The 24,270-nt window shown below is 49.3% G+C and overlaps 11 protein-coding genes across 13 annotated transcripts; 5 read left to right on the top strand and 6 right to left on the bottom strand.

Moving 5' to 3' along the window:
- Positions 1-1,376: 1,376 nt before the first annotated feature.
- Positions 1,377-1,754, top strand: TrAFT101_010258 (uncharacterized protein; the record flags this gene model as incomplete). The annotated part of the gene is made up of 1 exon (XM_066128901.1): positions 1,377-1,754. The coding sequence occupies one exon, from the start codon at positions 1,377-1,379 to the stop codon at positions 1,752-1,754; it is 378 nt and encodes a 125-aa protein (XP_065985027.1).
- Positions 1,755-2,856: 1,102 nt separating this feature from the next.
- On the top strand, positions 2,857-3,870 carry TrAFT101_010259 (uncharacterized protein; the record flags this gene model as incomplete). Its single annotated transcript, XM_024901234.1, has 1 exon — positions 2,857-3,870. One exon carries the CDS (start codon positions 2,857-2,859, stop codon positions 3,868-3,870), a length of 1,014 nt encoding a protein of 337 aa, XP_024756051.1.
- Positions 3,871-4,972: 1,102 nt separating this feature from the next.
- On the bottom strand, positions 4,973-6,849 carry TrAFT101_010260 (uncharacterized protein). The gene is made up of 3 exons (XM_024903995.2): positions 6,100-6,849; positions 5,832-5,975; positions 4,973-5,746 (listed from the first exon to the last, which is right to left on the bottom strand). Exons 1-3 carry the CDS (start codon positions 6,432-6,434, stop codon positions 5,158-5,160), a joined length of 1,068 nt encoding a protein of 355 aa, XP_024756052.1. The 5' UTR covers positions 6,435-6,849; the 3' UTR covers positions 4,973-5,157.
- Positions 6,850-7,408: 559 nt separating this feature from the next.
- On the bottom strand, positions 7,409-14,353 carry TrAFT101_010261 (uncharacterized protein). Its single transcript, XM_024910780.2, has 2 exons — positions 12,676-14,353; positions 7,409-12,620 (listed from the first exon to the last, which is right to left on the bottom strand). Exons 1-2 carry the CDS (start codon positions 12,837-12,839, stop codon positions 8,327-8,329), a joined length of 4,458 nt encoding a protein of 1,485 aa, XP_024756053.2. The 5' UTR covers positions 12,840-14,353; the 3' UTR covers positions 7,409-8,326.
- On the top strand, positions 13,526-14,769 carry UBC35 (Ubiquitin-conjugating enzyme E2 35). The gene is made up of 4 exons (XM_024908883.2): positions 13,526-13,791; positions 13,867-13,955; positions 14,017-14,148; positions 14,210-14,769. The coding sequence occupies exons 1-4, from the start codon at positions 13,739-13,741 to the stop codon at positions 14,383-14,385; spliced, it is 450 nt and encodes a 149-aa protein (XP_024756054.1). The 5' UTR covers positions 13,526-13,738; the 3' UTR covers positions 14,386-14,769.
- Positions 14,706-15,726, bottom strand: ATP7 (ATP synthase d subunit). The gene is made up of 3 exons (XM_024903999.2): positions 15,680-15,726; positions 15,046-15,528; positions 14,706-14,989 (listed from the first exon to the last, which is right to left on the bottom strand). Exons 1-3 carry the CDS (start codon positions 15,686-15,688, stop codon positions 14,960-14,962), a joined length of 522 nt encoding a protein of 173 aa, XP_024756055.1. The 5' UTR covers positions 15,689-15,726; the 3' UTR covers positions 14,706-14,959.
- Positions 15,727-16,085: 359 nt separating this feature from the next.
- On the bottom strand, positions 16,086-17,225 carry EGD2 (GAL4 enhancer protein). 2 transcript variants are annotated; one of them, XM_066128902.1, is made up of 4 exons: positions 17,161-17,225; positions 16,754-17,003; positions 16,628-16,686; positions 16,086-16,566 (listed from the first exon to the last, which is right to left on the bottom strand). In XM_066128902.1, the coding sequence occupies exons 2-4, from the start codon at positions 16,991-16,993 to the stop codon at positions 16,221-16,223; spliced, it is 645 nt and encodes a 214-aa protein (XP_065985028.1). In that variant the 5' UTR covers positions 16,994-17,003; positions 17,161-17,225; the 3' UTR covers positions 16,086-16,220. The 2 variants fall into 2 exon arrangements, with proteins under 2 accessions (XP_065985028.1, XP_024756056.1); XM_024901196.2 differs by having other exon boundaries at positions 16,754-17,225.
- A 204-nt stretch (positions 17,226-17,429) lies between these two features.
- On the bottom strand, positions 17,430-18,392 carry TrAFT101_010265. 2 transcript variants are annotated; one of them, XM_066128903.1, is made up of 3 exons: positions 18,332-18,392; positions 18,098-18,237; positions 17,430-18,029 (listed from the first exon to the last, which is right to left on the bottom strand). In XM_066128903.1, exons 2-3 carry the CDS (start codon positions 18,224-18,226, stop codon positions 17,715-17,717), a joined length of 444 nt encoding a protein of 147 aa, XP_065985029.1. In that variant the 5' UTR covers positions 18,227-18,237; positions 18,332-18,392; the 3' UTR covers positions 17,430-17,714. The 2 variants fall into 2 exon arrangements, with proteins under 2 accessions (XP_065985029.1, XP_024756057.1); XM_024901212.2 differs by having other exon boundaries at positions 18,098-18,392.
- Positions 18,393-18,962: 570 nt separating this feature from the next.
- Positions 18,963-19,689, bottom strand: TrAFT101_010266 (uncharacterized protein). Its single transcript, XM_024901244.2, has 4 exons — positions 19,492-19,689; positions 19,394-19,434; positions 19,284-19,346; positions 18,963-19,236 (listed from the first exon to the last, which is right to left on the bottom strand). Exons 1-4 carry the CDS (start codon positions 19,625-19,627, stop codon positions 19,138-19,140), a joined length of 339 nt encoding a protein of 112 aa, XP_024756058.1. The 5' UTR covers positions 19,628-19,689; the 3' UTR covers positions 18,963-19,137.
- Positions 19,690-21,357: 1,668 nt separating this feature from the next.
- TrAFT101_010267 (uncharacterized protein) lies at positions 21,358-23,097 on the top strand (the record flags this gene model as incomplete). Its single annotated transcript, XM_024902802.2, has 2 exons — positions 21,358-22,365; positions 22,432-23,097. 2 exons carry the CDS (start codon positions 21,358-21,360, stop codon positions 22,750-22,752), a joined length of 1,329 nt encoding a protein of 442 aa, XP_024756059.1. The 3' UTR covers positions 22,753-23,097.
- Positions 23,098-23,316: 219 nt separating this feature from the next.
- On the top strand, positions 23,317-24,032 carry TrAFT101_010268 (uncharacterized protein). The gene is made up of 3 exons (XM_024907044.2): positions 23,317-23,407; positions 23,478-23,780; positions 23,835-24,032. The coding sequence occupies exons 1-3, from the start codon at positions 23,396-23,398 to the stop codon at positions 23,913-23,915; spliced, it is 396 nt and encodes a 131-aa protein (XP_024756060.1). The 5' UTR covers positions 23,317-23,395; the 3' UTR covers positions 23,916-24,032.
- The last annotated feature ends 238 nt before the right edge of the window (positions 24,033-24,270 follow it).

Raw genomic sequence — 24,270 nt, forward strand, 5'->3', positions numbered from 1 at the left:
GAGACAGGCGGCCAGCCAGGCAAGACGGAGTTGAGAAAGGCATAGAGAGGCAGAGGCGGCAGAGAGGCAAACGGCAACTTTTTGAGCAACACCCAAGAGCTGAGCTGCGCAGGAGCCGACATCATAGCTTTATCATCACCATCAGAATTCATAACCGTAAACACACCGGCCGGCAGCAGGACCTGCTAGTGCTCCTGTTGGATCTAATCACTTACTCCTTTTTGACTCCATGCCCGTGTCCGTGCTGCGCCCGCGGCTGCTGACACTGGAAGCTGAAGCTCATTCAATATATTACCGCGGCATCCAATTGGCGATGATGGCCAGGGAGTGAGCTCGCATCGTTAAGGGTTGCCCGCTGGTGTCCAGCGCTGTCTGCCAACCACGCTGGGAGGCTGGCATCCACTGTAGGTGCGCTAGGCTCTAGCGGCATCCGCCCAGCAGGCTATGTACCTAGCGGGCGAGTGATCAGCGCCTAGGTAGGGAGCAAGAGCCTGCAAGCACCCGCCGTCACAACCCGTCGGTGAAAACATGGATGGATTTGATGCTATCAAATGGGCGGCATCCATCCTTGGAAGGGCCATGTAAGTATGAGTACTACTAGGTAGTGTGGAGTGGTAGTATGGGGCAGTATTGCGTATTACTGATAATACTCGTACGAGTTCGAGCATCTACCTGCCAGGTAGCAGTACTATTGATAGCAGCAGCGGTGCTTGGCCTGCAACAACCCTCCTACTGCCTTAGTACCTACTAGGTAGATATGTAGGTAGCAGTATCACTGTACTCCGTTGTGCGTCCTTGCTTTAACAGCCGTATGGGATGGCAAGGGCTAGCTTTGCCGGAACGTGGCTTGCTCGGCTCCCTTGGCTCCCTTGCACCTGGCCAATCTCGTTGCTCGCCGTCCCTCCTCCTCGCAGCAGCATCTCTCTTTCCCAGGTAGGCTACACATATCCACACTTGTAGCAAACATGAAGGCAAGTCGCAGGCAAGTCGCAGGCACTTGCACCTGCACGCGTGATGGAGTAGCATTGGGTTTGGGAAGGAGGTGCGGATGGGGGCTCTATCGGCCGGCTTCCTCCTGTCTTCTGCTGCTCGTCTGTACAAGCAACACTGGTATTTATACAGAGCCTTGCACACGATAGCTGCAGGTCGCTGTGTACCGCACCTGTCTGCCTGGGTGCTCTCCGTGCTTCCCTGCTCCCGTCCCTGCTCCCGTTCTTGCCCTGTCCCATCAATCCTACCTGCCTGCTGTGCTAGTCGTGGCTACAGCCAGTTAATGCCTGTAAACAGTGCTCCATTGAGGCGGCCCGCGGCCTTGAACTACGGCTAGGACTGGCAAAAAGCCCGCCATCGAGACAAGGCTTTGGGCGATTCAGGCCATGCAACTTGTGCCATCAGCCGCTCGAATGGCTCTGCCTCTCGTCTCGTCTCGTCTCGTCTCGTCTTGCATCGCATCACATCGCCTTGCATCGTCGCGTATTTGCCTTTGCATCGCCTTGCATCGCCTTTCCAAGATTGTGCCTAGCTCTCCTCGCCTTGTCCATCTACTGGTGCTTGGTGCTGGAGGGCTCCGCTTTACTGCCTGTCTTTGCCTGTATCGGCTGGTCATGTTGAAATTCAGCTGCATACGCTACGTCCAGAACCAGAGAAGCTTACTAGGGGAAAAGACAGCTCGTCTTCTCTGGTCACCGGCTTCAGCTGAGCCCAGCGCAGTCCGGCTTGGCTCAGCTCAGCTCACTTCAAGGTTTTGTCGCTGATGAATAGCGCCGCCACCCGCTTGCTCAATACGCAGCGATGCTTATCCACCCGAGCCCACGATGGCCTCACGCGCCGGATCCAATAGCCAGGTACGGAACCCGCCAACGACGAGAAATGGATCTGTCTCCGGTTCTTTTGGCCCCGTCGTCGCCAATCCCACGCCCCCGGGATCCCTAGCCTCATGCTTGCACCTATCCGCTTTGCATTGCGACGGACCACCACCACTGAAATGCTACATACCGCATGCATAACAGCCGACGAGCACGCTCGCGCAGAGCCAGCCATGTACGAGGCATGGACCAAGTGGTATTAGCAGTATTACTCGTACATGCCCTTACATGGACAAGGCCTCGTACGGACGCCCCCGTTTTGGTTTCTTGTGCTTTGCCCGGCCAGGAATCCTGCTTTGCCAGTCGCATTGCCAGTGCTGCTAAGCGTGGTACTTGCAACCGCCGGGCCTTACACTGCTTATACGACGCAGACATGCGCATTGCCTTGTACCTTGCTTGCTCGGTATGACCACCGTCCTGCACATATCCACATCCCAGGCCTCTCTCTTGTGCTTCTCTCACGCGCACATCCGCCAGTCCATCCTCTTTATCCCACTCATCCATCCCTCCAATCCCTCCCTCCCTCCCTCCCTCCATCCATCCATCCATCCATCCATCCATCCATCCTACCAAGACCCCCCCTAGCATCTGCCACGCCGCATATAGCGTCTCCCCAACAACGTGCTCCGTCCGCCTATATGACGCTGCGCCCGACCTCCGGCCTTGTCGCACCCCTTACATTATTAAAGAGACGGGGAGACCCTGCGGCTGTCCTCTTAGCTTCTTTGACCTCCGCGTGATTCGAGTCTTTTTGGTGATAGTGTCTCTTTACCGTGTATGAGACTTGCGAGTCGTGATCCGACATCCGGCTTGTACACTTCTTCTCTCCGTTTTTCTATTCCTGCTCTGCGCCCATATCACACGTACGCTTACGCATACGCATACGCATACACAGACGCACGCGTACAGGCATACATACGTACATATCTATATATCTATATCTATATATATATACGGCATCTCACTTGTGCTGTAGACAATCCGGTTCGCAATGATACCGATTCATTCGCTCCCCAGCGCTGCCGACGGCGAGGCTGATGACCAGTCCAGTTTTGACGATGACCACTCGTCCGCCGTCTCGGGCTTTACTCGTCTACCCGCAGAGCTTCGTCTCAAGATATGGTCTTGCTCGGTGGAGCCGCGTATCGTCATACTGGACGATCTTGTCCACAAGCCAAACTCGTATCCTATCCCTGTTGTCACTCGCTTGAACGCGGAGGCTCGCATTGAGACTAGAGAAGGCTACGAGCCTGTAGGCCGTGGATCTCATATTCACTTCGCCAGAGACATTCTGGTCTGTGACCCCAACATAGCTGACCAGAGCTCCAACACTCCCCTGGAAGAACTGGCCCCGCTTGTCGAGAGGCTCGCCTTTTGGGACTGCTTCCCTGACGATGGGCGTATCGAGGAGCCTGGCCACTACTCTGCCTATCTAGAAAGATGGTACCCCCAGGAGAGGCCTGGAAAGGTCGAATTTGACAAGTTTTGGTTTCCAAATTTGAAAGACTTGTGGATTGTCAAGGTTGGCGAGGTGGACAGGTCATGGATGGTTGGCGTGGACCAGAACCTCCCCTACGACGTACGACTTAGAAAGACGGCCCGGCAATTTCGCTACTGGATAGATGAGAACATTGTGGAGATTGCCCCCTTGGACTTGGATGAGCCGGAAACGAAAGCTGTCTTGCGAGAAGGGCGATGTGGCAAGGAAGATTGCCAGTCGCTGAATCATGGCCGATCTAAAATGGTCTCCAAGGTCATCTTCATGGATGGCAAGTATCGCAAGATGGAGAGCTCAGAGGGTTGGCAGCGCATTCTACCATGGTCCACCAAAGTCACTCAAGCTACAGAGAAAGACACGTCTGAAAATCGAATGAGATGGATTATTGTTGAGAGGATATTAACCTTTTCTCTAAGATGGGAGGGCCCTGATGATGAGGTAACGATTTCGGCTCGACGAAAAACGCCAGAAATGCCATCACGACGGGCAATCTACGAGACAAGATAGGGGAAGGCAAATTATCCCTTCTCAATCTAATACTTTGATGGCCTACACAGACGCAGGTGGCAACATTTCTATGATTTTTCATAGATATTTGTCATTTTCACAACCCAGCCTAGAGCTATGCCGGATTATTGGAATTTAAGCGCTCAACATATATTAATTTAATTTCGATCCACATGGTTGATGGAATCAAGCGCATTAAGCTTTTACCCAAGAGGACGAAATTTTCGACGAGCGTGTCACAAATCGATGCGATTATTGAATCATACGAATAACTGGAGCAAAGTGAGAGGCGCCAAGCAAAATTATATGATTTCAATGAGCCAATCATTATATCAGCAAAAGACGTCAAGAAATATCATTTACATAGTCCGCTCATTCTAACTGCTCGCTTTTTCACTTCATAACGGAGGGATCTGAGCTACCTACCAAAAACTCAACCGTACGGAACATCGCCCGCCTGGATCTCTTGATTAGGGCGACCAGCCTTTAGCTACACCGACGCTGCTTAAATGGAAGTGGTTTATAGAAACAGGGAATTGCTGCTTGAAATTAACCATAGAGACACTAATTCGGTCGATCCAACCTAGCATCTGCTTCTCCGAGCTCGATTAAGCACTAGCGATTTTGTTTTATCCTGCCATGATATTCACAAGAACGCGATGTGTATTCAGTTCACAGAGGGACAGGAATGCGAAGGTACTTATGATTTCTCCATACTCTTGCCTCACAATTTCTCTCGATTTCTACTCTCTCTTTGCTATGCTATTGTTTCTTTGCTATTTCCTTCTTCTTTCTTTTCTTGTCATTTTGTCTTTATTTTGGAGTACACGGATTAGGATGGAAACAAGATTGCTCATTTATTGAAGGGAACTATATGATTTCCTTTTAGAGAAGCGTAGAAGTCGCATGGGCGGCCCGAGATCAAACACGGAGAAACTGGCAGACTAATAGGCCCTTCGCAGGGATGAATGTACGAGTTTGACGATTTAATGGTAAACGAAGAAAATGCTTCATAAAGTTCCATCTTCGTTTATATATACATACAGACAGACATATACACACAAGTCCTGAAATCGCTTCCCTATGTGAGAATACCATCGAGTCTGGGATCAATTATTGTAATTGTTTAATATAAATTATGCAATTTTGCTTGATAGCTTGGCTGGAAGCTAGCTTCATTTGGTATATATCTACGTTATGCACGGCTATAAATTGCAAAAGCTATGGTTACAACTGCTTACAATATCTTGCACTCTCCTAGTTCACCGCTTTGAGAAGTTCGACCGTCTATCGTTTGACTCGATTGAGCAGAGGCTCCCCTTTATCCCACCTCTCCAGATTCTCTAGGATGATGGCTGCTATGCGCTCAGTTAAGCGTGAAGACTGCCAACTGATATGGGGCGTGATAAAGACATTTGGAGCCTTCCATAGCGGGTGTCCCTTTGGCAAAGGCTCTGGATCCGTGACATCAAGAGCGGCTCCACGCAGGAGGCCAGTCTCCAGAGCTTCAACTAGAGCAGGAGTGTTGACGATGGGGCCCCGCGCAACGTTGATGAGAAAGGGCTTCTTCTTGCCGAGGATCTTGAACTGCTCGGCTCCGATGCATCCCTTGGTCTGGGGATTCATGGGAAGGCTGAGAAGCACGACGTCCAGGTCCTGGCTGAGGAAGTGGTTGACAGCTTCGGGGCCAGAGCCGGAGAACCATTTCGCAGGGAGGAGGCCATCCGGGTCGCTGGTTCCGGGGACGTGGTATTCGGAGAGCTTCTTGGACTCCGGGGTGGGCCGGGGGCTGAATGTCTGAACGTAGATTTCCATGCCGAGGGCGTGGGCGAGACGGGCGACTTGTCGACCGATGGTGCCGTATCCCAGGATGCCCCTGGATATTTTGATAAATACATAAATATTGATGAGGGACCAAAAAAACAGCAAATGGGAGAGGAGGAGGTGCCTCGGAGACTTACATTCGAAGACCAGGAGAGTCGGTGGTTGTGCCGCTGAGACTTAACTTCATATCCCAGTCTTCCTCGTCTTGTTGAGCCATGAAAGTCCTGAAGTTGTGTGCGTGGGCGAGCCATGCGCCAATGGCCCATTCAGCAATTTGAACTCTGTGTACGAAAGGCAGTGATTATTAGCCATGCTGGTACGTTTTTTTTTTTTTTTTTCTTCTTGTTTTTTTTTTCTCTCTCTGTATGTGGAAGAATGAGAAGAAAGAAAATTGAAAACACTTACGAATGAGCTCCGCTTGTGCAGCAAAAGGTTATATCCTTGTTCGTATACGCCTCGTGCCCAATCCAGAGATCACTGCCCGCAGACGCCAGCTGGACAAACTTGACATTCTTCATCCTCTCCGGGGTGGGCGGCGGCATCACGCACAGCATGGTGACGCCCTCCCAGGCCTCGTCGGGCAGCTCGTCCGAGTTCATCAGGCGGTGGTTGACGACGGGGGCGACTTCATAGTGGATGCGCAGCTGGGGGAAGCGCTCTGCGACGGCGGTGAAGAAGGATTTGGGGAGGGGCATGGGGAGGTGGAGGAGGAACTTGTCGTCTGCTGTAATGGCCCCCATGATGATTTTTTTGGAGTTGATTTTATCTTTCTTTCTCTTCTTCCTTCTTTTCAATTGCTTTGATCTGTTTCGGTACAAGATGAAGATGAAGAAGCGATTCTTGACGGCGACTGATGAAAAGGACGGAGTTGAATGGGGTGAGTGAGGGGAGACAAGATGACTGTTGTGCTCCTATATAACAAGTCTCTCCCTCTGGGCGCAGAGAGTGCTAGGTATAAGAGAGAAGCTGCTGTGCTGTCATATACGAAACTTCAAGCTACAGTGTAATAAGACCTAGCAAACTCTAAGTATAACAACGGCGATAAGATTTCAAATTCCGGGACGAGAATCGGACACTGCTGGATTGGAGGATGAGATTGGATGAGATGAGATGAGATGAGATTAAAGGAAGAAGGGAAAAGACGGCTACTTGAGTAAAGAGGATATACCTCCTATGTACGCGCTTTTTTTTTATCACAATTGATTAGTTATATTCCTGCAACCCTCTTATCTCTTATACTGCCGCCTCGTCTCCTCTTTTCTACTACCCCATGCCCCAAGCATACGACGCTTCCGCAATACGGCTCAAAGCCACACCACGGAAGGTGTTCCGACTTTTTTTTTAATCGAAATTTAGCCCAGTTCATGCCGAACATTTGTGTGTGGGGGTGGAACAAGACTTGCTTAGGAATATTACAGCACCTACGGAGTACTACTAGTAGTATTCAATATCCTCCTGTTAAAGGCGTCATTTCGGGGGGGCATGTGACAAATGCGTTCGTTATACATACTACTACTAATATCAAAGATCGATCTGGCGCGTGTAAAAATAACCGCCTTGTTTCGTTCGAGACCCACCCGTAAACTCCGAATCTCCGTCACATGTTTTTTTTTTGTTTTTTTAAGAGAAGTTGAATGTAATAATGCCTACCTACTACTACTACTACTACCTACTAGCAATATGATGGGTAATAAGCATGAGATTACAGCTTTGTCATAATGTGGCTTTGGGCTTGTAGGATAAAAGCCACCGTGGAGACTGGGCTACATGGAAACTCTAAAAGTGGCCAGACAAGTCTCTTCCTTTGACTCGAATTGTCAGATCTTAGGGCTGAGTTGTTTTTTATTTTATTTTACATGCTTTGCAGAGGCTAGAGCTGATGGAGCCTCCTGTGAGATTTTAAACAAGGTCCTTAGGGGGGCCTACCATACTCAATACTTGTGGGTTTGGAATCCTCGGGTTTAACTGAGCCTCGCGTCTCTACTAGCTAGTAGCTGTACTTCGTGTTATATTAAGTAGTAGGTATTTAACCCGTAAATGCCCCGTATGAAGAGGATCGCATGTAGCCGAATGCAATGTTATGCCGTCTCTTTTTTCCAGCCCCGAGATGCCATGCCAGATAGGTATTAGGAAATACAATGTGTTGTTCATTCCGGGCATCCAGTATCAGTCCGGCGTTGACTCCAGGATACGATTATACGGCAAGATAGCGCTATAGTATTTATTACAGGGGGGGCCGGTGGCGGAAACCCACGGCGCGGGCAGCGTTCCGCAGTGTCGGGCTCGGTGTAGATGCAGCAGCCGTGGCTCTCTTTCCTGATTCAGCATATGCCCAACTACCGCTTCAAGAAGCACGCGTCACATACAGCCATGACAAATACATGACTCATGCAGCAAGAGGGCATCTGGATCGATTCAATCTCACTTCCTCTCTCTATTCAGAAAGACGTCTATCAATAGCAGCAGTGAACCAACCACCTACTAGGTAGCTGTAGGCGATTATAGATGCACAAGTTTTATATTGCTTCATTTGTAGCTTCAAATCATCAACTGCCTGCATCGACATGCCATGAGCTCTTGTAACCACTGCGGCATACATGGATATATCCTCATCCATCACATTACAACGTCTTCAATTTCCCCTCTTCCCATTTCGCCTTTGGCTCGACGCCCTTGACCATGCCCCCGTTGGCGTTTTAAAGCGTACAAAACTCAACCCTGGAGTCGCCGCCGCGCCCTGCGCTCTGCTTGGCACGTTCTTACCGACCCGTTCCCAGTCACCATTGGCGTCGTCCCCGTTATTATTCATGTTGGTCTTCCTCTCGTACTTGTACCCTTCGTCGTGGTCTCCCAACGCCGGGCCCGGCAGCATCGATAGCTTGGACTGTGACTGTGACTTCATCACGGCGCCTCGAAGAGCAGCCCACGATTCCACTTGGCCGCTGGACGCCTGTTCGACGCAGTTGCATTCATCTCCAGCAGGGCAAAACATCTCGCCCGCCGCGTGCCATTCTGCGAGGCAGTCTTCGTGACTTGCGCAGCCGCACGTCAGACACGGCGGGAAGAGAGCATCCACAGGTTCTAAACAGTATACGCAGCGGAGCTGGCTCTGGATACGGCGGCAGCGGTCGCAGTTACCCACAGCCCCGCCAACTTTAGAATCGGTAGAAGTGTATCTTAGGGGGTCTAACTGAGTCTCATGGACGCGGCAAATTCCCGTCACGTCCAGATTGCGACCCGATGCTGCCAGGATCTGCAGCTGATCCTTCTTGCCCATGATGATGGGCGACGACCCTGTCTTGAGATGGTTTGTATTCCCACTTGCACCATCTGGAAGTGTAAATGAGTCGTGGAAACTTCCTTCTGCTCCAGTAAAGGGCGATTCATCCTTCAAGACATTGAATTTCATGACTTCAAGTCGAGCAAGAGGCTGTCTCCACATCTGGAGCATCTCTGCATATGCGTAGCGGTAGTTGGCATAAATGTTGGCGCGGCTTGGCTCCAGCAGCGGCTCACTTAACCAGCCGTCATCATCAAACATTGTCTGATCTTCCACAAATACAGAAACGCTTACTGGTACGAGAGATAGTGTATCATCTCGACGGTATTCATCATCCGATACGGAATTCCTACCTCCACTGGAGTCTCCCACGGGATAGGATGGCCCAGCGCTGGCGTACCCGGTACGTGGAGTCAGTGTATTCAAGATCATTTCTGCGGGGCTTGGCTTCTTTCTTAATTGCCCTGCAGGTGGTGACGATGAGCTGGCCCCGGTGAATGACCGCGGGAAGTTGGTTGAAAAGGCTGAACTAAGTCCAGTGCTAACTCTTGAAAGAGGTCGATTGGAGGGGGACCGCGATAACATCGTTGGAGGGGGGTCTGCATCGGCAGTCAGAGGCCTCGCTTTTGGTGGTGGGGTCTCGCCGCAGGAATACGAATTTGTTCCAGGCTCACCCGTCCATGTCATTCCATCGTCCGACGCGTGTGAGCCAGCATAAGGTAGTGGTGTGTGGAGAGTGCCGGGCGTAGTCACATTTGAGTGCGGTATGCCTCGGCCATAGATATTCCACATGGTAGCATCCGTAGGGAAATAGTCTAGGGAGAATGACGGTGCCTTGAGAGGGAGCGGTGTTTCCTGAGAAGGAAGCTGTGATTCCACATAGGCAACGCTATCATCCGTCGAAGACTCGCTAAAGATGCATGACAGCATCGCCAACATTTGTACGTCGGCAATCTTTTCAAAATAGTTGAAAAGTTCTTGAATAAAATCCTTGGCCAGCGGGTGCCGACCCCATTTCACCCGACCTAACAAGGCACTGTCTCCTGCTGGGGTGATGCCTTGCTCATCATCGATGGAGCGAGTCTTGGATACAGTGTCCCGGGCAATGACAAGGATAGAGGCTCGTCTCTGGTTGCTAGCCAGGACTTCAAGCGGTATCCCTTTCTTCAACAGCAGAGCCAAGTACTGCCATACGCTCATCAGATCAGGATAGCCATATTTCTCTGCAACTCTTGCGTTATGTTCGCAAACATCTGCTCCGTCGCCAAAGATAGCATACTCCTGAGCAAATTCCCGTTTGGAAGGCAGATCTGGCCGCAGGTCATGGATAGAGATTGCGTTTCGAGGCCGACCAATCCGCCGGCGGCTTGTCCCAGTACCTGTACCGGTGCCGATTCCAGTCCCAGTTCCACCACCACTAGATCGGATAGATCGATCCTCGCTCCAAGCCTTCCTAAGATGTCGGCTTGAGTGATACCATAGACTCATTTTATTTATTGATGTAGACTCGGAGTCACTTGAAGAAGAAGATGACTCGCCTGATTCATCAGAGTCCGACTGATCATCCGTAGCGGATGCCTCCTCAGTAGTATACTTGTACCGCGGAGGTGGATCATGTGTTAAGCGACCAAAGCCAGCGAAGAACGGCTGGTCCAGCCTCGGACGGTCTTTGTTCGCATCTGCAGATGTTTGGAACAAAGCGCGTGCCTTTTCCTCTTTTGTAGGGAAAAAGCAAACAAGTCGTCCATCGTGCGAGAATCGAGCGCCACAGGTTAAAGGAGGCGGTGGGACTATAGTACGAGCCGGGATGGCAATTGCAGTGTCTGCGTCAGCAGGAGGCAATTCCTGAGACATAGATGCCGAACCACCTGCTGGAATATCCTCTTCTTCGTCTGTGGAACTATCATCGGCAAGTCCATCGAGATCATCATCTAAGTCACGAACGTTCTTGAAGAAGGTGGTGCTGGATTCAAGATCGACTTCACCCAGCAGATAGGTAAAGATTACTTCCAGGCAATTTTGTTTTCTTCGCAGGAATTGATCTGCAAGCTCGTGCAGCTCTCGGTCGAGTCGCTTGTGCATTTCCTCTTGCATAAATGAGCTTCTCTCGATGGTGAATTTCGGTGCCTTGAGCTTTGGATACTCTGTAGGTATATCGATTTTCACCTTGATAAAGATGTTTTCTCCATCCTTTCCCCAAGGACCATTAAGCGAGGCACTCAGCGTTAGGTTATCCATATCGATGTTGTCCCATTTGACTTTTGGAATCTGTGTGCTGACACGCAAGAGCTCTTCCTGAATTGTGTCAGGCTCGCCCCATTGGTCATCGGGATAGCCATGGCCCATGATGCCAGAATCCTTGGACATGAGCCGTCTTGGGCCATCCATCAGGCCTTTTCTCTTCGTTATACTAATACCTTTCATCCATCCAATTTGAGCCTGACTTGGGTCCAGTCTCTTGCCCAGTGTATTCTTGGCTTTCATTGATGGCCCGCGCCACGATGGCCTCATCTGACGGCCAAATGGAACAGAAGATCGTGCGGCAGCTGTAAGGGCGCTTTGCTTGTGTCCCAACCCGCCTGTGCTAGTCTTTGAATCTTTCATCGTACTCGCTCGTTTATCAATTGTAGAGGCATCGTCAACTGCCCGGAATGTTTTGTATGTCGCCCCCTTCCGCGTAGTGCTGATTCCGCCCAAAGCTGTAGATCCCCTTTTGTATCCCACGGCCGTGAATATGCTGGGATCAATGCAATGAAGCCTCAGCTCGTTATCCGTACCCCAGGATACAAGTTGGAATTCTCGCTCGTCAATGCCATCATCCGTAACCCCACCTCGAGTTCTCCAGAGAAACTCTTTTGCTTGATGATCTCCATGACCAGGAAACAGAGCAACTGGTGTCCGTGTCGCTTCCATACTCTCGTCTTTTGACCACAGTCGATCATATAAATACAAGTCGCCAGGTTCATTCTGCGGCATCGCAAGGAGACCATAGCCAAACGGTGTATGGCGAGCTCTCCAAACCGGGTATTCCGTATGAATAACATGCTCCAATTCATTGTCGTCCTTGCTATAGTCCCAGAATTTGATACTCTGGTCTAATGAGCATGTAACAATGCTGGTTTCCTCGCTTCGATTCCAGTCCAATCCATAAATCTTCGACGTGTGTGCGGTGATCGACTTGACGGGCTCAGAAACCTTTCGCTCATCCCAAATCCGCAACCAACGATCATGCGACGAAGCTAGAATATGAGGGTTTCGGCGATTATACTTGACCTGAGTAGCTCCGGCAAAAAAGTCGCAAAACGTAAGCACCGGCTGGCGAGGCCGACGGAGATCCCACCAGTGCACATAGCCATCTACAGAGCAGGTTGCAAGGAGATCAGGGTGATGGGCGGAAAAATTGACGTCCGTGATGGCTCTGGTATGGCCCTGAAGGGAGTGCTCGATTGCTCCAGTGTTTGAATCATCTCTGAGATTGAGATTCCACACCAATGCGCGGTGATTTGCTGTCGAGACGACCCAATAGTCTCGAGCAGTGAATGGGGACCACTGCACATCTACAACCAGCCATGGCTGGCCAGAGCCTCGCAGACGCCGTGGCGGGCTGTATGGTGAGTCCAAGTCAATAATCGCAAGACCTTCGGGCCTAGAAAGAGCCATTAGTGGTCATTACAGAGCGCTTCGACGCGTTGTCAACTCACGATGCCAGAGCAATATCTCTTCCTGAAGGCGAAATTGTAGCAGAGCCGACAACGCCCTCAACATGGATTGAGCCATCAGACTCAAAGCTCTCGCTGTCATACTCCGACTTTACGATTCGGCCCTTCTTGGGCGAATCCACGGGCTGGTCAAATGCCGGCATCATCCTCTGTTGTCTCCTGAAGATTGGCTGTGTCTCGCATGTCGCGGCTCATTTGCGAGCCTCGGTGGCGGTATTTGTCCAAGCTGAAGTGACAGTCGTACAGCTGCCGGCAGCTATGCGCAGCTCTCTTTACCCATCCGACGACATAAGAGCGATATGAGATTTCAGTCTGGCCACAAGGGATCCAATACGATGATTCCGGCTGGGCGTCGTCAGATGATGCGAAATGGTGGTTGAACTTTCGTCTGGATGCGCGCCAAGCTGAGAGAGAGCTAGGGAGGTCATTGATCATTGATGGCCAAGTACCCTGTAGGTCACTGAGCTAGGAAGTTGGGCTATGTCAGTACCTGGCCTAAACCTAGACAGCGCTGTAGGGGACCTATCAAGGTTCTGGATCACCCATCCATCCACCCTGAAACGCTAAGCCATATGCACTACAGCACTGTTTAGCACACAATAAACTCATTGCGTACCTTGATCATCAGCGCAAGTTGGAGAAATCATCTGGTCTGGTGCAGCAAGAAGACTTAAATCAAGAGCTCGTTTAGATGAATGTCATACTGTACGGCCAGCCGTAGGAGAAGGGGGCAAAATATCATTGCATTAAAAGTTTGTCTCCAGCCTTTTCTTACTCGCTCTGCCTTGCTGTTTGCCGTGCTCTTATCGCAAACAGCCCCTCGGGCCTGCCTGGGGTCTTTTCAGTGTCGCATGCCCCGCCTTATATTTCCTCCCTGCAACATTCTCAGTCATCACGTCCTCTCTCAAGCCCACCTAAACTAACGACTGCAACATTATCAGTTGGAGTTGTCGGCGCGGGGCCTCCAGACTCCCACTCTCTTTATTTTCATCTTTGCATCATACCAAACTGTATCATTTCTCAGGACAGCAAAAGTTACGCCAAGATGGCCCTCCCAAAGCGCATCGTGAAGGAAACAGAACGGCTGATGGCCGAACCGTGCGCCCCTCCATGCAGCTGCCTTCTGCCATCCAGGTCTTACCTGAGTCGCTGACGTTTTTTTCTTTTGTGTAGAGTCCCCGGAATCAGCGCTGTGCCTCACGAAGATAACCTGCGGTACTTTGACGTCGAGATCCACGGCCCCGCATCCTCACCATACGAAGGTACATGGGCAGTTTCTGAAGACGTCGCAAGCAGAAGTTTAGGTATTGACCGGATGTATAGGCGGCATTTTCAAGCTGGAGCTCTTCCTCCCAGATGACTACCCTATGACTCCTCCGAAGATTCGATTCCTTACAAAGATCTTCCACCCGAACGTTGACAAGCTGGGTCGCATTTGTCTAGATGTGCTTAAGAGTACGTATTGAATGCGAGTCCGTCAAAGTTGAAATGACCTAGTACTCATACGTCATTGCAGATAACTGGTCGCCTGCGCTGCAGATTCGAACGATTCTGCTTTCCATCCAGGCCCTTCTCGGCGCTCCCAACCCCGATGATCCCCTCGCCCCCGACGTTGCTAAGAGCTGGAAAGAAGACGAAGCTGCAGCCATCGCGACGGCAAAGGACTGGACCCAGAAGTATGCAAAGGCATAAATAAGTACAGAAAAAGAAAAAGAAAAACGAGAGATAAAAAAGATATATATATATACGTGTCGAAGACTTGCGATAAGATTCGGGCATGCGTAAACAGGTTTTTTTTTTTTTTTTTACTTCCGGTGTATGAGCATTATTACGGGAGGAGTTGAGAGATTATTATGGCTTGATTTCACATATTTCTAGAAGGTTCATATTGTTTCGAAGAAGAGTATAAACAAGGAATACTGGCAGCGGTTCCCTAGTGTAGGTTATTTTAGTATTTTAAATGACCTCGCAGACAAGATAGGGTCACTGGGCTACATATCATCCTATCATATTGGCTGTTAGAAATTTCATTATTATAACCTATCTCACTCATACACTCATGCGAAGCTCCTCCACCGTTTTGAATCTTTCGCCGCCTCGATGTTTATTTTTATATCTTCTTGTTTCCCCTCTTCTCGTGCACAGGTACATAAAGGGACGCAGGAAATGGACAATTAGCAGAAACTGGACGCCCCTGCCCCAAGTTCTTGTATCTACAATGCTAGAGTACACAAAGGGAAGTCGAAATAGGGTAAAAATGAGTTTCTTAGACCATGGCAAGATCGCCAAACTTCTCCTATAGGGGGGATTAGCGTTGCATATCAAAATAAAATCCGGAGCAAATCCACGAACCTTGTAGCCAGGCACCATCCATCTGCCCTTGGACACCAGCTCGGCGGTCTTCTCGTCGATGGACTTCTCAGCGGCGGCAACCTCGTCGACGGTAAGCTCCTCGAATGGTCTAGCCTCCTCAATGTTCTTAAGGGTAGCAGCAAGATCCTTCAGCTCCAGATCCACGGCCTGCTTGGTGGCCTCGGCGTTCTTGACGGCCTCGACCTCGAAGGCATCAATGGCCTTGATCTGGCGGCTGACATCGTAGGTGGTGGGCTGGAAAGCCTTGAAGCGCTTCTCGATCTCGTCAACGACGGCCTGGTTCTTCAGGATGGAGCGGTACTGGGCGAAGTCGACGGTGGTGGGCTGCTCGGTCAGCTGCTGGACCTTGCGGCGGGCATCCTCGTTGCGCTTCTTGAAAGCCTGGAGGGAGGCGACGGTCTGGCCGCGGAGGCCCAGGGACGAGGAGACCTTGACCCAGTCGAGCTTGAGAGCTGCGCTTCGCTATTCGACGAGAAAATGAAAATTAGCTCATGGATCCTCCCAAGAGTGATATTGCGCATAAATGGTGGTTGAAATTCTTCATCGGTCGCTGCATTATCCGTGCGATACTAGAGATTCAAATATTCTGCGCCAATTAGGGAGGGAAACTAACCGTGGCCATTTTGAGATGCGTTGTGAGGTCTCTTTTAAAGATCAGAGAGCGAGATCTTTAACGGAGGTTTGATTGACTTTGCCGAACTTGCCCAGTCTGGTCCGGTTGCAAATCGTGGCACGTGACTTTTGGTGTGACTTTTTTCTTTAGCCGCACTACCGCTTTGGAGCTGGGTGCATGCCTTGCATAGTGCAGCACTTTTAGTCCCTATAGCTGCTGCGGGAATGAGCGTATAAAGAGCTCAGATCATCGAGTACACGCCTAGACGTATGTGTAGATTCCATAGGATTACAAGATTGGGGATTTCGGGATAAGGTGTAGCTATCGTATGGCCTTTATATGCTCATCGACTACACGGGCACCAGCAAAACTCCTGTCACAATGGCATGATAGAAACATGTCAAGTACGCAATAACTTGCTTTCTTAGAGGACGAGTAAAGCTCTTTGATGAACAATAATACAGATCCCTATGCGCATTTATTCGCGCATACTAATGATATAATTTCAAGCACCCTGCCCATATACCCCGTCATCAGATACTCAGATACTCAGCGCCATAATGGAATTGACAATATCATTGTCGTTCTCCTTTAGTGCTTTCACGGCCTTCTTCCGGCTGACGTTGGCTTGGGTCATGACGAGCTCGATATCCTTATCCTCAAGGCCCTCGGCATCGACCTCCTCACCATCATCTTCCTCTTCCTCCTCCTTCTTGGCCTCAGAAGACTCGCCCTCCTTGCCGTGGTCGTGGTCGTGATCGTGATCGTGGTCGTGGTCGTGGTTGTGGCCGGCGTGCTCAGCCTCAGCGTTGGCAGCAGCGAGCTGAGCGGCAGCAGCCTGCTGAGCAGTGGCGTTGATGTCCTCGATCTTAGCCTCACCAAAGACACTGATAAAAATGTTAGATATTTTACGTCCGTTTTTTTTTTTGTCACAATGCCATTGCTCACATGTAGGTGTTGCTGTTGGGGGACTTGTAGACTTCGGGGTTGTTGATGACGAAGAGGATCTGTACATATCCGTTTTAGCTCCCGTCTGCCAATTTCCAGTTTTCCCTCTCAAATATGGAAACCTACGTTCTTGGGGCGGCGGAGGGTGACACGAGTGATGCCAGGAACTCGGATCAGGTTCAGCTTCTCAAGAGCCTTGCGGGCCTTCTTCTCCTGGCGGGAGTGGACAACGGCGGTAGAGCCAGCGGGGAGAGTCTCGCCGAGCTCTTCAGCTTCGGATTCGTCGCTGGACTCATCCTGTTCCTCGACCGTGGGCTTGGTCTTGGTCTCGTCGTCGGGGAGCTCTTCAACTCGAGGGTTGGCCATTTTGATGTCTCTGGTGGGGGATAGTGGTATTAGCTTGTGTCCCCTCTTTCGTTTTCGCACGAAAATATTCTTCCTTGGAACGAGACGAGCGAGCTTCGTTGTCACCTGATGGCGCCCTAGCTGCTTCGAGAAGAGGGCAGAAAAAAGTCCAGCGGCCGGATACTCACATTTTATGCGATTAACCTGACGATTAATTTGGTTTGTATCTACAACGTGACACTGCGCAATGCCGATTTGTGTTGGAGACTGAGAGCTGCGAATTTCTAGGGTTTGGTGGATGGCGCCGGCTAAACCGAATTAGGTAATCAAGGCATTTGGTTTTCGTCGCAGTATGATGAGCCAGATTTTGGCCTGCGTGATAGGACTCGCGGAATTTAACGTACGCTACGGATCGCATTTATCAAAATGTGAAGGAAAAGGGCGCGATTTTGTAGTGATTTTACATGCATTTCATAGGTATTTTTTTTACTACACGAAATCACAATGATCCACAATGAGAATCCTCCCTATAAGCTTTTGAATTCATTTTGTCTGAATTTCCGTATTGACGCCGTTCATCATAAACGATGATATGTGACAACATACAGCCCTTCCAGAAAGGGAGTGAAAATGAATCCAGCAGAACTTTTGCTGCTGTATATGCGTTTCCTGCCCGGATCCATGCCCTTCATTCTAATACCATCCGATCAACCTCTCCGTGACTCCAGATCGAACAACCAAATTATGCGGAGGCCTTGATCTTGGCCAGAGCCTTGCGCTCCTCGAATCGTCGCTGCTTCTTGAGGCGGAGGACCTTGAAGCGGTCGAAGTCGGTCAGAGCCTTTCTTCGCTCAATCTGTTCGCGCTTCTTGGCCCAGTTGCTGCCCTTCCACTTGGCATCGATCTCAGCCTTCTCCCAGGCCTTGGTAAGAGCGGCCTGTCGGGCGCCTCGGGGCAGGTTCTCGATAACGAACTGGGAAAGGAGAGCCTTGGTGAGGTGCAGGGCTTGTCGGGGAACCTTGAGCTTGGGGTCTGAAGAGGGGCCCTCAACGAGAACCTGAATGTCATCGGATTAGCCATCTGCTTGTGAAGAGTCGCACGCCTTGAGGAAATACGTCAACGTACTCGCTTGTGATCGATGATCTCGACGATGGCAGCCAGACGGCCGCTGTAGGGGTGCTCGCCGTTAATCAGCACAATACGGCCGACCTCAACGAGGCGCCAGTTTGAACCCTCAATCAGTGCTTCGCCCATTGTGACGGAATCTATTTCGATGGCGTGTTAGTCGGATAATGTTGGTTCGAAGAAGTCGCAATTCATTCGGGATAGGAGTGAAGTGGAGGAGGGCGCATATCATACCAACGATTATCTGCCGTTCGGGTTTGTTCTCGGAGTAGCGGTTCACCTCTGCTTTTTTTTTGATTAAAGCATCTGGTGGGCAGAAAACCCTAAGTCGGATAATCGCGGAATTTTGTTGTGCCGTGCTACCGAATGCGCGCTAGTCTAAATGTGCGCACAGACCAATCGCCGTTCCTTTTTCTTCGCCCAGCGTCGAGCTAAAATTTTCGAGCTCTTTGTCCAACAATTTTGCTGGCATTTGTGCCGAAGACGCAAAGATTCTTCACAGGGAATTGATGCATTCCTGTCATTCCTGAATCTTTGAGGTAAGGTAAGGACGATTGTCTCTTTTATTTCTCTGCCATTTTAAGCGCTACGCCAGTACTATGATGAAGTAATTTGCGGTTGATCACATGCGGTGGCTCTCTCGCCGGAGATGCTATACCAAATGTCTAAATGAGAAACTTTTCTTACATATTCTGAGACTGGTGCCTATAATGGCTTGCTCTTCTTTGTTGGGCTCGAGCTTTTCGCTAACAGAGACCATTACAGATGATAGATACATTAGTATTGAAATCAATTGAATATTCTTCGCTCGAGCCTTTACTTGTCCCATCCACATGCAATTGTGACCGTTTTGGTGATTTAAATATGTTGCGCCTTTGTATGAGTATAGTACAGGTGATATATATGAATATCTATATCATGTACGAGGTACTTTGAGAAACATTATCGAATACCCAAGGGAGGGCAGATATACAGAATCCTAATAAACATATCTCCAAAGTTCGTCTCCGACTCGGTTCTTGCATAGCCGTTCAGTTTGTTTACGCCTTGCCTTTCCGTCTCAGGTACTCTTCCTCATCCGCCGCTATCTGAGCGTCGACCTTGGCTCCTCTCGATGGTTCATTGCCGTGCATTTTAGCCTTCATCTTGTCAGTGGTTGTTATAGAGTCTGGAGATGAGCACTTACAGGAAGTGTCGGGTCTTCTTTCAATAAAGCTGTTTCTCTGTCATCGCTGGGCTCTGACTTTCGCTGTGGACATGTTAGTCATGTATAAAGAACAGAATCAAGTTGCGTACCTCTTCCGCGGCCAGCCTGTTAGCGATGGAGCGTTCGTCTTCTAAGAAATAGTCAGTATAAACGGCCATGTACAGCCAACATGGTCGGGAATTCATACTTGAATCATTTCCGATATGTGATCCCGGCTGCCCTTCGTTGTATCGCTCAGCGTTTTCCATCTCGGATCTCTTGACATTCCGCTGATCACCAGCTTCATAAACGCCAGATGTGCCAACGTTGGAGTATCCCGACATGACTGCTAGTTATGTTTGTAGTTTATAGAAATTCGAAAGATTCGATCAATATAGTGATTTACTTTCTTTCGTTTTTACTTTTAACTAGAATGCTGCGGATTTCGTTTCCTTAAATATTCATCGTCTCGAGCAATGTTCGATAGCATTGTCGCCATAAGTCTCCACATATTGATCTCATCATACGTCATGATAGCTGAATCGCGCTGATGGACATGAAAACACTGTTATGTGGAATTAAACGTCATAGATATACATAGGTAATGATGCGCTGTAAAAGCTGTCCAGGTAAATTGAGTTTAGGACAGCGTTGATGTAAAATTGGTGTCAGAGATAATCTTAGCAAGCTCAGATACATGGTGGCAAACGCGCCCACCTACTCACATCTACCGTAGTTGAGCAAAAACAATATCAGGATAGATAATGTTTTAAAGCAACTCATACTGTTTCCACCTTTGACCAAAACATCCACCGTTCTTTTTTTTTCTCTTTTCACATGTCACATTTTGGAACGAGTCGCTAGTTTCTCTGCAGTTGGGTCCTATTGCTGTATTACCCTGCACGGAGACAGCATATGCCAGGCAAGGAATGCATGCTGCACTGTCGCCTAGGTCTATCTATGTTTACGCCTTTCACCTATTAGACCTGCTCTCTCTCTAACCGTTCTGCACTTCGGACTGGAAAAGCTGATGATAGTACTACTACTATGTCTCGGATCTGAGACTATAACATTTCTACATGCAATGTACTTGTGTTATTCGACTGCGGCGCTAGTGACCCTTGTCTTGCCCCCTTTCAAGATGCGCCGCTGAGCGCTGAGCGAATGAGAGCTGAGAGCCCTTCTATTGGTTCTAGAATCAGGCGATTTAATCTGCAACGCTGCTTAGAATGGGCAGTGGCAGACGCAGCTCAGCCCCGAAGCAGTACGCGGACAGGGTTTTTTGTTCTAGGCCAGGGAGCTTCGGACTCTCACAATCTGCCATAGAGCTCGGAATATGAAACAAGGCCTTCAAGGCGAATAGTACTCAGGAAGCATAGAATGACGGCATATATGATACGCTTCAAATGCGTGAAGGTAACAGTTTTAAAACAAATATACACGTCGTCGCGGGCGCAGTCACCTAGCACCAGTCATCAACTCGTGCCATATTCCGTGTTACCATTTTAAGACGACGGTACTTCAATTTGGCCCAGATTCACCGCAACATTGCCCAAGTTGAGATCCACTATTAGGGGACCAAGTTGACCAAATCTGCCAAACAATGGTCTCCTTTGCTTTGCATCAGGCCAAAGTAGCCTGGAGGACCTGGCCCTGGCAGAAAATCAGTGGAGACGCCAGAGCAGCCGGGCAAAGATTTGGCGAAATGGCTTGGTAGAAGCCATTGCTGTCTGCCAAGTTATTAGGCGTAGAAATTGAAATAGTGCCGCAAATACCACGAATAATTGAAACTATTTGGACTATAAGTTCAAGCCATACGGCTTGTAGTGGCTTGCGTAGGTTGGGCTAGGTCTCAGAGCTTAAATCTACTAACACGGCGAAGGCGTGAAGGATAGCAAAATGCGGAGACCCATGCAATCTCGCTGGTGGATGCGCTGGCAGGCCTGTCCGCAGGAAGCGGTTGAGCGATAATTAGGGGGGCTTTTTTTTCTGCCGTAGTTAATAATAAACTCGGTGCGCCGTTTTGAAAAGCTTTGTGAGCTTTTTGTAAATATCTGGTTGCGATAAGCTCACCATGGAGAGCCAACTGTTTTACGACAGCGGTCTCACCCGTGCAGACCATATTGTGCTGAAAAATTTGGAGAACGACATCATCAAGAGACGGGAGGCTCGCTCGGAACTATCTAAAGCTGACAATGACTGGCACCATGTCTCAGCAGAGGCCCAGGCTGAACCGCAAGACGAAAAGGACTCAATTGAGGCTACCAAGGACATTGCTCTCCTCAAGTCTCTGAGAAACCCCAACGATGCTCACTTTGAGCCAACCATATTTGTATCCATTGACGACCTTCCAAATCGTCTTCCCAAGTCTGTCAACAATCTTGTGCTACAGCCATTCGTTCGTTGGGCCAGGAAAACAGCCCGATATGACACGGATGTGGTGATGATTGTGCATTTAATACTCTACTTTACCACCTCAGTACCAAGTGCAATCCTTCTGTTCCGGAACTTCAATCTCATCCACGGATGCATCCATGCTGTCATGCAGGTATACTATGTTGGCACCTACACCCTTATGATGCATCAGCACATTCACCAGCGGGGAATTCTGTCCAAGAAGTACGCCCTGTTTGACAGGCTATTTCCGTACATCACGGATCCTTTGATGGGACACACGTGGAACTCATACTTCTACCACCATGTCAAGCACCACCACATCGAAGGCAACGGTCCAGATGACCTGTCCTCCACGATCCGCTACCAACGGGACGATATCTTCCATTTCCTTCACTACGTGGGGCGTTTCTTTTTCCTCGTCTGGCTGGACCTTCCATTGTACTTTATGCAAAAGCGTCGCTGGGGACTGGCTTTACGAGCGGCGGGCTGGGAATTCGGCACCTATTTCTTCTATTATTCCATGGCAACATTTGTAAACAAATCAGCCACCTTTTTTGTGTACATCATCCCTTTCTTGCTGATGAGACTGGGATTGATGGCGGGCAATTGGGGTCAGCATGCCTTTGTCGATCCCGACGAGCCGGACTCTGACTATCGATCAAGTATCACCTTGGTGGATGTTGCAGTAAGTAAACCCTTATCGTATTTCTGCTGTGGTTCCAAGAACCTAGTAATTGACACGTTTTTGTAGAGCAATCGATTCTGCTTCAATGATGGCTATCATACTTCACACCATCTCAACCCGCTCAGGCATTGGCGGGATCACCCAATCTCTTTCTTGGAGCAGCGGAAGACCTATGGCAAAGAAGGAGCAATCCTATTTCACAACATTGACTTCTTGATGATCACTTACCGACTGATGGTAAAGGATTATGAAACCCTTGCCAAGTGTATGGTTCCCCTTGGAGCTCAAGCAGATCTCACGATGGAGGGTCGAATCAAGTATTTGAAGAGCTTGACGCGCAAGTTTTCCGAAGAAGAAATCCAGAAGAAATTCAAAAAGCAGTCCTAACATTCCACATCGGCTATTATAACGGTGTTGGCACTGAATCCGTTCTAATACTCATTGATGTGGATCTGCTTGCCCGATTACTTGGAGAAATATGGTTGTATGATAGGCAGAAGATCACCTTCCGAGGCATTGAGAGCGCTCTGATAGAAAGGATATATCTGGTTAAAGCTGTACGGTATTATGGTTGGCTCACTGGGTTACTTATTGCATATGATTGCAAGTAATGGCGGCGTTTTGGCATAAGGATGATACGGAATGGCCCTTGGATTGAATCAACACATTGATAGAGTTCACATAGCAAGACACATTGCCAGATGGATAAGAGAGACGAGCATGCATTCGGATGAATTTATAGCCTAGCCAGTGCCTAAGACAAAAACTGTATCTAGGTAACTTTTTCGTCCACCACCGTTAGAGAGGTGCATACCTCAATTGGTAGGTGCATGTAGCTGATGCCTTGGCGGCTGCATGCCAAGAGCTGCTGCTAAGACCCGCACGGGCCACGCTATATGTAGCTTAATCTGCGCGCGATAAGTTCTGAACGCAAATAACGTCATTCTTCACTTCTGCCTAAGTTGCACAACCACTTGCGGCTTTCCGACTCAAACACCAGCAGATATCTTGCACAGCACCACTGCCCAATATGTTTGGATTTGTAGGTCGACTAAGCTACTCCGCTTATCTGCTACAGTGGCAATTGTAACTAACGTGGCCCTGCCGTATAGCGCAAGACCCTCGACATCATCACGCTCTTCCACAAGGCCAGCTCTCCGGCCTCTGTGCGAGTGTCCAATCTGCTGAAGCAGGCGTCCACGAGCGCCCAGACAAGTGCTGTCAACGATGTCAGTGCTCGCCGTGACCCATTTGAGCTGAACATTACCGAGGACGCCCCGACTCTCGACCAGGTGCAGACAATCCTGCAGTACGTTGGCCAGAACGGCGCCTCTCAGGTCATCAAGGGCGCAAGAGACGACAAGGATGCGTTGAGGAAGTTTAAGGAGAACAAGGATAACTTGCTACGGCCCCTGGTAAGCGCCATGGCAAGAAACAGCTCATGGGTATAATGACTAATCGTTTTGCAGACGGTTGACTGGAGCAATGGCAAGGCGATTGCAGGAGACAACGAGTCCGAGATCTTGAAGCTACTAAACGCTCAAAAATGAGCATTGCTAGCAAGCCATCATGTATAAACTAAGCTTTAGAGGCTGCATATTCATATATATACCCCACTCTTTACCATGAAAATATTTAGGAATTATAGACGGCAGTAGGAAAAAAATAGGATTGTTTTTTATATTTTTAAGGCCTCTGCTTTCTATCTGTCTTTAATCTTGATGCCGTCGAACAACTTGAGCCTCTGCAAATAGCGCATATTCCACAGATGGGTGAGATCTCCGACAGGCAAAATAACTCCGTTGAATCACACTTCCACCTCTTTTGCTCACTTGGACAGCGAATTCTGCTCTGCTCAATAGGTCAATATAGGACACTAAATCGTTAAGGGTTCTATGCTATATG

The sequence above is a fragment of the Trichoderma asperellum genome, chromosome 6 (assembly GCF_020647865.1).
Source record: "Trichoderma asperellum chromosome 6, complete sequence".
Classification (NCBI taxonomy): Eukaryota; Fungi; Ascomycota; class Sordariomycetes; order Hypocreales; family Hypocreaceae; genus Trichoderma; species Trichoderma asperellum.

Bases quoted from the DNA above. Each gene is read 5' to 3' on its own strand.
- TrAFT101_010265 (XM_066128903.1), bottom strand. From the start codon at position 18,226: ATGGGCGAAGCACTGATTGAGGGTTCAAACTGGCGCCTCGTTGAGGTC. The intron at 18,030-18,097 runs GTACGTTGACGT...GATGACATTCAG, and splicing joins AGATCATCGATCACAAGCGA to GTTCTCGTTGAGGGCCCCTC.
- TrAFT101_010260 (XM_024903995.2), bottom strand. From the start codon at position 6,434: ATGGGGGCCATTACAGCAGACGACAAGTTCCTCCTCCACCTCCCCATG. The intron at 5,976-6,099 runs GTAAGTGTTTTC...TTTCGTACACAG, and splicing joins TGCACAAGCGGAGCTCATTC to AGTTCAAATTGCTGAATGGG. The intron at 5,747-5,831 runs GTAAGTCTCCGA...CAAAATATCCAG, and splicing joins GACTCTCCTGGTCTTCGAAT to GGGCATCCTGGGATACGGCA.
- TrAFT101_010261 (XM_024910780.2), bottom strand. From the start codon at position 12,839: ATGATGCCGGCATTTGACCAGCCCGTGGATTCGCCCAAGAAGGGCCGA. The intron at 12,621-12,675 runs GTGAGTTGACAA...GGCTCTTTCTAG, and splicing joins AGAGATATTGCTCTGGCATC to GCCCGAAGGTCTTGCGATTA.
- UBC35 (XM_024908883.2), top strand. From the start codon at position 13,739: ATGGCCCTCCCAAAGCGCATCGTGAAGGAAACAGAACGGCTGATGGCC. The intron at 13,792-13,866 runs GTGCGCCCCTCC...TCTTTTGTGTAG, and splicing joins GAACGGCTGATGGCCGAACC to AGTCCCCGGAATCAGCGCTG. The intron at 13,956-14,016 runs GTACATGGGCAG...CCGGATGTATAG, and splicing joins CGCATCCTCACCATACGAAG to GCGGCATTTTCAAGCTGGAG.
- EGD2 (XM_066128902.1), bottom strand. From the start codon at position 16,993: ATGGCCAACCCTCGAGTTGAAGAGCTCCCCGACGACGAGACCAAGACC. The intron at 16,687-16,753 runs GTAGGTTTCCAT...GGATATGTACAG, and splicing joins CCCTCCGCCGCCCCAAGAAC to ATCCTCTTCGTCATCAACAA. The intron at 16,567-16,627 runs GTGAGCAATGGC...CATTTTTATCAG, and splicing joins CCCAACAGCAACACCTACAT to TGTCTTTGGTGAGGCTAAGA.
- TrAFT101_010268 (XM_024907044.2), top strand. The intron at 23,781-23,834 runs GTAAGCGCCATG...ATCGTTTTGCAG, and splicing joins ATAACTTGCTACGGCCCCTG to ACGGTTGACTGGAGCAATGG.
- TrAFT101_010266 (XM_024901244.2), bottom strand. From the start codon at position 19,627: ATGTCGGGATACTCCAACGTTGGCACATCTGGCGTTTATGAAGCTGGT. The intron at 19,435-19,491 runs GTATGAATTCCC...ACTATTTCTTAG, and splicing joins ACATATCGGAAATGATTCAA to AAGACGAACGCTCCATCGCT. The intron at 19,237-19,283 runs GTAAGTGCTCAT...GACAAGATGAAG, and splicing joins AAGAAGACCCGACACTTCCT to GCTAAAATGCACGGCAATGA.
- ATP7 (XM_024903999.2), bottom strand. The intron at 14,990-15,045 runs GTTCGTGGATTT...TCCCCCCTATAG, and splicing joins GGATGGTGCCTGGCTACAAG to GAGAAGTTTGGCGATCTTGC.